The following is a 10,000-nucleotide window of genomic DNA, read 5'->3' as shown; positions in this document are numbered from 1 at the left end:
AGTATGGTCTAATCAGAGTATGGTCTAATCAGAGTATGGTCTAATCAGAGTATGGTCTAATCAGAGTATGGTCTAATCAGAGTATGGTCTAATCAGAGTATGGTCTAATCAGGGTATGGTCTAATCAGGGTATGGTCTAATCAGAGTATGGTCTAATCAGGGTATGGTCTAATCAGGGTATGGTCTAATCAGAGTATGGTCTAATCAGAGTATGGTCTAATCAGAGTATGGTCTAATCAGGGTATGGTCTAATCAGGGTATGGTCTAATCAGAGTATGGTCTAATCAGAGTATGGTCTAATCAGGGTATGGTCTAATCAGGGTATGGTCTAATCAGGGTATGGTCTAATCAGAGTATGGTCTAATCAGGGTATGGTCTAATCAGGGTATGGTCTAATCAGAGTATGGTCTAATCAGAGTATGGTCTAATCAGAGTATGGTCTAATCAGAGTATGGTCTAATCAGAGTATGGTCTAATCAGAGTATGGTCTAATCAGAGTATGGTCTAATCAGAGTATGGTCTAATCAGAGTATGGTCTAATCAGAGTATGGTCTAATCAGGGTATGGTCTAATCAGAGTATGGTCTAATCAGAGTATGGTCTAATCAGAGTATGGTCTAATCAGAGTATGGTCTAATCAGGGTATGGTCTAATCAGAGTATGGTCTAATCAGAGTATGGTCTAATCAGGGTATGGTCTAATCAGGGTATGGTCTAATCAGAGTATGGTCTAATCAGGGTATGGTCTAATCAGAGTATGGTCATAATCAGAGTATGGTCTAATCAGAGTATGGTCATAATCAGAGTATGGTCTAATCAGAGTATGGTCTAATCAGGGTATGGTCTAATCAGGGTATGGTCTAATCAGAGTATGGTCTAATCAGAGTATGGTCTAATCAGAGTATGGTCTAATCAGAGTATGGTCTAATCAGAGTATGGTCTAATCAGGGTATGGTCTAATCAGAGTATGGTCTAATCAGAGTATGGTCTAATCAGGGTATGGTCTAATCAGGGTATGGTCTAATCAGAGTATGGTCTAATCAGGGTATGGTCTAATCAGGGTATGGTCTAATCAGAGTATGGTCTAATCAGAGTATGGTCTAATCAGGGTATGGTCTAATCAGAGTATGGTCTAATCAGAGTATGGTCTAATCAGAGTATGGTCTAATCAGAGTATGGTCTAATCAGAGTATGGTCTAATCAGAGTATGGTCTAATCAGGGTATGGTCTAATCAGAGTATGGTCTAATCAGAGTATGGTCTAATCAGAGTATGGTCTAATCAGGGTATGGTCTAATCAGGGTATGGTCTAATCAGAGTATGGTCTAATCAGGGTATGGTCTAATCAGGGTATGGTCTAATCAGGGTATGGTCTAATCAGAGTATGGTCTAATCAGGGTATGGTCTAATCAGGGTATGGTCTAATCAGAGTATGGTCTAATCAGAGTATGGTCTAATCAGGGTATGGTCTAATCAGGGTATGGTCTAATCAGAGTATGGTCTAATCAGAGTATGGTCTAATCAGAGTATGGTCTAATCAGAGTATGGTCTAATCAGAGTATGGTCTAATCAGAGTATGGTCTAATCAGGGTATGGTCTAATCAGAGTATGGTCTAATCAGAGTATGGTCTAATCAGAGTATGGTCTAATCAGGGTATGGTCTAATCAGGGTATGGTCTAATCAGGGTATGGTCTAATCAGAGTATGGTCTAATCAGGGTATGGTCTAATCAGGGTATGGTCTAATCAGGGTATGGTCTAATCAGAGTATGGTCTAATCAGGGTATGGTCTAATCAGAGTATGGTCTAATCAGAGTATGGTCTAATCAGAGTATGGTCTAATCAGGGTATGGTCTAATCAGAGTATGGTCTAATCAGAGTATGGTCTAATCAGAGTATGGTCTAATCAGAGTATGGTCTAATCAGGGTATGGTCTAATCAGAGTATGGTCTAATCAGAGTATGGTCTAATCAGAGTATGGTCTAATCAGGGTATGGTCTAATCAGGGTATGGTCTAATCAGAGTATGGTCTAATCAGAGTATGGTCTAATCAGAGTATGGTCTAATCAGGGTATGGTCTAATCAGAGTATGGTCTAATCAGAGTATGGTCTAATCAGAGTATGGTCTAATCAGAGTATGGTCTAATCAGGGTATGGTCTAATCAGAGTATGGTCTAATCAGGGTATGGTCTAATCAGAGTATGGTCTAATCAGAGTATGGTCTAATCAGAGTATGGTCTAATCAGGGTATGGTCTAATCAGAGTATGGTCTAATCAGAGTATGGTCTAATCAGAGTATGGTCTAATCAGAGTATGGTCTAATCAGAGTATGGTCTAATCAGAGTATGGTCTAATCAGAGTATGGTCTTAATCAGAGTATGGTCTAATCAGAGTATGGTCTAATCAGGGTATGGTCTAATCAGGGTATGGTCTAATCAGGGTATGGTCTAATCAGGGTATGGTCTTAATCAGGGTATGGTCTAATCAGAGTATGGTCTAATCAGAGTATGGTCTAATCAGAGTATGGTCTAATCAGGGTATGGTCTAATCAGAGTATGGTCTAATCAGGGTATGGTCTAATCAGAGTATGGTCTAATCAGGGTATGGTCTAATCAGGGTATGGTCTAATCAGAGTATGGTCTAATCAGAGTATGGTCTAATCAGAGTATGGTCTAATCAGAGTATGGTCTAATCAGGGTATGGTCTATTCAGGGTATGGTCTAATCAGAGTATGGTCTAATCAGGGTATGGTCTAATCAGGGTATGGTCTAATCAGGGTATGGTCTAATCAGGGTATGGTCTAATCAGAGTATGGTCTAATCAGAGTATGGTCTAATCAGAGTATGGTCTAATCAGAGTATGGTCTAATCAGAGTATGGTCTAATCAGGGTATGGTCTAATCAGAGTATGGTCTAATCAGGGTATGGTATAATCAGGGTATGGTCTAATCAGAGTATGGTCTAATCAGAGTATGGTCTAATCAGAGTATGGTCTAATCAGGGTATGGTCTAATCAGGGTATGGTCTAATCAGAGTATGGTCTAATCAGAGTATGGTCTAATCAGGGTATGGTCTAATCAGGGTATGGTCTAATCAGGGTATGGTCTAATCAGGGTATGGTCTAATCAGGGTATGGTCTAATCAGGGTATGGTCTAATCAGAGTATGGTCTAATCAGAGTATGGTCTAATCAGAGTATGGTCTAATCAGGGTATGGTCTAATCAGGGAATGGTCTAATCAGAGTATGGTCTAATCAGAGTATGGTCTAATCAGGGTATGGTCTAATCAGAGTATGGTCTAATCAGAGTATGGTCTAATCAGGGTATGGTCTAATCAGAGTATGGTCTAATCAGGGAATGGTCTAATCAGAGTATGGTCTAATCAGAGTATGGTCTAATCAGGGTATGGTCTTAATCAGGGTATGGTCTAATCAGGGTATGGTCTAATCAGAGTATGGTCTAATCAGAGTATGGTCTAATCAGAGTATGGTCTAATCAGAGTATGGTCTAATCAGAGTATGGTCTAATCAGGGTATGGTCTAATCAGGGTATGGTCTAATCAGAGTATGGTCTAATCAGAGTATGGTCTAATCAGGGTATGGTCTAATCAGAGTATGGTCTAATCAGAGTATGGTCTAATCAGGGTATGGTCTAATCAGAGTATGGTCTAATCAGAGTATGGTCTAATCAGAGTATGGTCTAATCAGGGTATGGTCTTAATCAGGGTATGGTCTAATCAGAGTATGGTCTAATCAGAGTATGGTCTAATCAGAGTATAGTCTAATCAGAGTATGGTCTAATCAGGGTATGGTCTAATCAGAGTATGGTCTAATCAGAGTATGGTCTAATCAGGGTATGGTCTAATCAGAGTATGGTCTAATCAGAGTATGGTCTAATCAGGGTATGGTCTAATCAGGGTATGGTCTAATCAGAGTATGGTCTAATCAGAGTATGGTCTAATCAGAGTATGGTCTAATCAGGGTATGGTCTAATCAGGGTATGGTCTAATCAGGGTATGGTCTAATCAGGGTATGGTCTAATCAGGGTATGGTCTAATCAGAGTATGGTCTAATCAGAGTATGGTCTAATCAGAGTATGGTCTAATCAGAGTATGGTCTAATCAGAGTATGGTCTAATCAGGGTATGGTCTAATCAGAGTATGGTCTAATCAGGGTATGGTCTAATCAGAGTATGGTCTAATCAGAGTATGGTCTAATCAGAGTATGGTCTAATCAGAGTATGGTCTAATCAGGGTATGGTCTAATCAGAGTATGGTCTAATCAGGGTATGGTCTAATCAGGGTATGGTCTAATCAGGGTATGGTCTAATCAGAGTATGGTCTAATCAGGGTATGGTCTAATCAGAGTATGGTCTAATCAGGGTATGGTCTAATCAGGGTATGGTCTAATCAGGGTATGGTCTAATCAGAGTATGGTCTAATCAGAGTATGGTCTAATCAGGGTATGGTCTAATCAGAGTATGGTCTAATCAGGGTATGGTCTAATCAGAGTATGGTCTAATCAGGGTATGGTCTAATCAGAGTATGGTCTAATCAGAGTATGGTCTAATCAGGGTATGGTCTAATCAGAGTATGGTCTAATCAGAGTATGGTCTAATCAGAGTATGGTCTAATCAGAGTATGGTCTAATCAGAGTATGGTCTAATCAGAGTATGGTCTAATCAGAGTATGGTCTAATCAGGGTATGGTCTAATCAGGGTATGGTCTAATCAGAGTATGGTCTAATCAGAGTATGGTCTAATCAGGGTATGGTCTAATCAGGGTATGGTCTAATCAGAGTATGGTCTAATCAGAGTATGGTCTAATCAGAGTATGGTCTAATCAGAGTATGGTCTAATCAGAGTATGGTCTAATCAGGGTATGGTCTAATCAGAGTATGGTCTAATCAGAGTATGGTCTAATCAGAGTATGGTCTAATCAGAGTATGGTCTAATCAGGGTATGGTCTAATCAGGGTATGGTCTAATCAGAGTATGGTCTAATCAGAGTATGGTCTAATCAGAGTATGGTCTAATCAGAGTATGGTCTAATCAGAGTATGGTCTAATCAGGGTATGGTCTAATCAGGGTATGGTCTAATCAGGGTATGGTCTAATCAGAGTATGGTCTAATCAGGGTATGGTCTAATCAGAGTATGGTCTAATCAGGGTATGGTCTAATCAGAGTATGGTCTAATCAGAGTATGGTCTAATCAGGGTATGGTCTAATCAGGGTATGGTCTAATCAGAGTATGGTCTAATCAGAGTATGGTCTAATCAGAGTATGGTCTAATCAGGGTATGGTCTAATCAGGGTATGGTCTAATCAGGGTATGGTCTAATCAGAGTATGGTCTAATCAGAGTATGGTCTAATCAGAGTATGGTCTAATCAGAGTATGGTCTAATCAGGGTATGGTCTAATCAGAGTATGGTCTAATCAGGGTATGGTCTAATCAGAGTATGGTCTAATCAGGGTATGGTCTAATCAGAGTATGGTTTAATCAGAGTATGGTCTAATCAGAGTATGGTCTAATCAGAGTATGGTCTAATCAGAGTATGGTCTAATCAGAGTATGGTCTAATCAGAGTATGGTCTAATCAGAGTATGGTCTAATCAGGGTATGGTCTAATCAGAGTATGGTCTAATCAGAGTATGGTCTAATCAGAGTATGGTCTAATCAGGGTATGGTCTAATCAGGGTATGGTCTAATCAGAGTATGGTCTAATCAGGGTATGGTCTAATCAGAGTATGGTCTAATCAGGGAATGGTCTAATCAGAGTATGGTCTAATCAGAGTATGGTCTAATCAGGGTATGGTCTTAATCAGGGTATGGTCTAATCAGGGTATGGTCTAATCAGAGTATGGTCTAATCAGGGTATGGTCTAATCAGAGTATGGTCTAATCAGGGTATGGTCTAATCAGAGTATGGTCTAATCAGGGTATGGTCTAATCAGAGTATGGTCTAATCAGAGTATGGTCTAATCAGAGTATGGTCTAATCAGGGTATGGTCTAATCAGAGTATGGTCTAATCAGGGTATGGTCTTAATCAGGGTATGGTCTAATCAGAGTATGGTCTAATCAGAGTATGGTCTAATCAGAGTATGGTCTAATCAGAGTATGGTCTAATCAGGGTATGGTCTAATCAGGGTATGGTCTAATCAGAGTATGGTCTAATCAGAGTATGGTCTAATCAGAGTATGGTCTAATCAGGGTATGGTCTAATCAGGGTATGGTCTAATCAGAGTATGGTCTAATCAGAGTATGGTCTAATCAGGGTATGGTCTAATCAGGGTATGGTCTAATCAGTCAGTACGTTTACATGGACAATAGGGGTGTAACGATTCATCTACTACATCGATGTATCGATTTATTTTCCTATGATCTAACTACATCGATCTGTGCTCGGCAAGATGGCCTTCCGGACGACATATATCGATCTAACATCGTTTTAAAAGGTAATCAATCGATTGTATCGATCATGGGAAATAACGCATTGGATTTAAGCACGTCAGACTTTATATGGATATTTTTTCTTAGCACTTTTAATGATAAAGCCGTTAAACGTTACTCGATTAAGTCTGCCTATCTGTGACATCATCGCAACGCACGCACCAGCAGCAGCGCTAAGAAAACAAAACATAGCATGGCGGATGACAGAGAAGCCAACGTGCGAGAAATTATCAAGCCACCAGGAGAAAGAGCTAAGTTAGTAACGTTTTACCTGTACTTTCAACCCTTGCTAAATGTTACCTGTGCATTCCAGCACCAGTGTGCCTGCAGAGCGAGTTTTTGTACTGCTGGCGACATAGTGAACGCACAGAGAAGTGTTCTGCGGTCAGATCATGTTGATATTTTTGAAAAAGAAATCTGTAGAGTCATTGAAGAGTAGTTGGTTACATTTTATCTTTTGTTAAATATTGTTTGTTTATTAAACTGAGAGTAGTAGCAGGTTCAGCCAGTTTATTCAACCTGAAGAAATGTTGGTTGCACTTTATTTTTGATATTAATATTGTATTTGTATTATTTTAATGTTGTAAAACAACAGCAAAAGTAGCAGGTAAACCTACTATTAATTAAACCTGAAGAGTAGTTAGTTGCACTTTACTTTTTATACTAATATTGTAATATTATGTTGGATAACAAAAGCAGAAGTAGCAGGTTAACCTACTGTTGAAATGTTGGTTGCACTTACTGTGCTTTTATTGAAAATGTATTGAAAATTGAAAATTAGAGCAGAAAAGGTTAACTTCCTTTTAATTCAACCTAAACTGTTGGTTGCACTTTATTCAAATAAAATTTGAATGCATTTGCCATTAATTGTTGTTTACTTGTTTGTTTATATCCATAATTAATTGATACCTGATTCCTGCATTGAATCATTGAAACTTCACCTGCACTGACCAGTATCCAGATATTTATTTCAGTCACACAATTTTTGGCTAAAAAGTTACTGAATCGATTTCAAGTCACTGAATCGTTTTGGATCGTATCGTTCTAAATGAACCAATATCGTCCTTGAATCGTATCGACAACCTCAAATCGTGATACGAATCGAATCGTTGTTAAAACGAATCGTTACACCCCTAATGGACAACAATACTCCGATATTAATCTGATTAAGACCATACTCTGATTAAGAAACTACCATGTAAACAGCGATTTCTAATTACCTTAATCCGGTTAAAGCCATACTCGAATTAAACAAAAATCGAATTAAGACATGTGGAGTATGCCTATTTTAATCGCATTATCCAAGTGCATTGTAGACATGTACACACCTTAATCTAACTATTAACGTCGTGTATGAGTTTTCGCCGCATTTTGTGACAGGACACACACACCAGGCACACACACCAGGCAAGTGCAGAGGGGAGGGCTTTGGGGGCTCGTATCAAAAGTATATAAACAATCAAAACAATCATCAATAATATTGTGACAAATAAAACAGAATTTGGATTATAATTAATATAACCGCGCGTACAAAACAGTAACAATGCGCTCAAATTCCCGTTTATCTTTTACGTATCTGTCAGTCTGAAATGTCGTTGCCATGACGTGTTGCTATGGGGCGTGACTGCGTGTCTTGCTTGACTGCTCACTCGGACACGGCCTGCTCTATATTTTTTTTCTTTGTGTTGTAATAATTCTGCTCATTGTAAAAGTAAAATACAATACGTTTGTATCTGTAATCCCAGATTCATAATTGTCTGCTTTTATTGCAGATTTTATTTTGATTTATAAAAACGAGTGACTTTTATACTTTTTTTAGTTTTATTTTTTGTATATATTGTGTCTTTCAGTTTTTTTAAGAGACACTGCCCATCTTGCCTCCTTCTTGACAGCCAACATTTCGAATAATAGCTTTGATTAATGATGAAAATTAAGGTTTCAAAATCGTGATTGTTTGGATTGTTTTTTTCTGCCATCGAGCCACAAGCGCTCACTGAATGGCCATGTCTCGCGAGCCTAGAGGTTCCCGACCGCTGTTGTAAGCAGACAATTATGAATCTGGGATTACAGATACAAACGTATTGTATTTTACTTTTACAATGAGCAGAATTATTACAACACAAAGAAAAAAAATATAGAGCAGGCCGTGTCCGAGTGAGCAGTCAAGCAAGACACGCAGTCACGCCCCATAGCAACACGTCATGGCAACGACATTTCAGACTGACAGATACGTAAAAGATAAACGGGAATTTGAGCGCATTGTTACTGTTTTGTACGCGCGGTTATATTAATTATAATCCAAATTCTGTTTTATTTGTCACAATATTATTGATGATTGTTTAGAGGGGCACTTTATATACTTTTGATACGAGCCCCCAAAGCCCTCCCCTCTGCACTTGCCTGGTGTGTGTGCCTGGTGTGTGTGTCCTGTCACAAAATGCGGCGAAAACTCATACACGACGTTAATAGTTAGATTAAGGTGTGTACATGTCTACAATGCACTTGGATAATGCGATTAAAATAGGCATACTCCACATGTCTTAATTCGATTTTTGTTTAATTCGAGTATGGCTTTTACCGGATTAAGGTAATTAGAAATCGCTGTTTACATGGTAGTTTCTTAATCAGAGTATGGTCTTAATCAGATTAATATCGGAGTATTGTTGTCCATGTAAACGTACTGAGAGTATGGTCTAATCAGAGTATGGTCTAATCAGAGTATGGTCTAATCAGAGTATGGTCATAATCAGATTAATATCGGAGTATTGTTGTCCATGTAAACGTACTGACTGTCTCTATTTGTACAAATCGCTGCGCATGTAATTCTGTATTTTGCACACACGAGTTAAAAGGCGTTTGTTTGTGGAGAAAACACGTCTGCAACATTCATCAAGTTCATGGATGAGTGTGTGTGCATGTATTCATCATTTTGAGTGTATAATCCTCCCATTCTTTAACTGGTTTATCTGTGAGTCGAGGTTGTCGTGTGTGTGTGTGTGTGTGTGTGTTTGTGTGTGTGTGTGTGTGTGTGAGCTCTGACCTGGTATGATGATGTCACCGTAGCCCAGAATGGAGAACTGCATCATACACAGATTCTGAGCCACCGCAGAGAACTGTGGGATACGCATCACTACAGGCAACTGAAACACACACACACACACACACACAACTTTACCCAGTGATATAATTGAAGAACTTTTATTCACACGCACAGAAACTCCCAAAACCTCCTTTATGGAATCATCTGTAAAAAATAATATAAAAAAGAATACCATCATACCTTCTCATAGGAGGACGAGGGGTCAGCCGGAACCACCGCACCATCACCCTACAACCAGAGGCAGTTAGTGGACCGTACAACACACACACACACACACACACACACACACACACACACACACACACACACACACACTCACACACACACATCACATGACAGGGTCACGCTCACCTTTCCTCCACCTCCGCCCGGACCAAGTGCGACCTGCACCATGATGCTTTCTCCATTCTGAACACACACACACACACACACACACACACACACACACACACACACACAC

General features: G+C 39.3%; 1 protein-coding gene across 2 annotated transcripts in view; it reads right to left on the bottom strand.

Moving 5' to 3' along the window:
• Positions 1-10,000, bottom strand: part of sppl2a (signal peptide peptidase like 2A) — a 33,106-nt gene that overhangs the window by 4,873 nt on the left and 18,233 nt on the right. For both annotated transcript variants that reach the window (XM_079824741.1, XM_079824742.1), the window contains exons 11-13: positions 9,892-9,948; positions 9,721-9,768; positions 9,481-9,580 (exon numbers count right to left, since the gene is read on the bottom strand). In XM_079824741.1, the coding sequence (XP_079680867.1) occupies positions 9,481-9,580; positions 9,721-9,768; positions 9,892-9,948 (205 nt within the window). The remainder of the gene's footprint in view (positions 1-9,480; positions 9,581-9,720; positions 9,769-9,891; positions 9,949-10,000) is intronic.

This window comes from Gobio gobio (genome assembly GCF_949357685.1).
Source record: "Gobio gobio genome assembly, chromosome: 9".
In the NCBI taxonomy this organism is placed as follows: Eukaryota; Metazoa; Chordata; class Actinopteri; order Cypriniformes; family Gobionidae; genus Gobio; species Gobio gobio.
The sequence above is the reverse complement of the archived record's forward strand: the minus strand, read 5'-3'. Positions and strand labels throughout refer to the sequence as shown.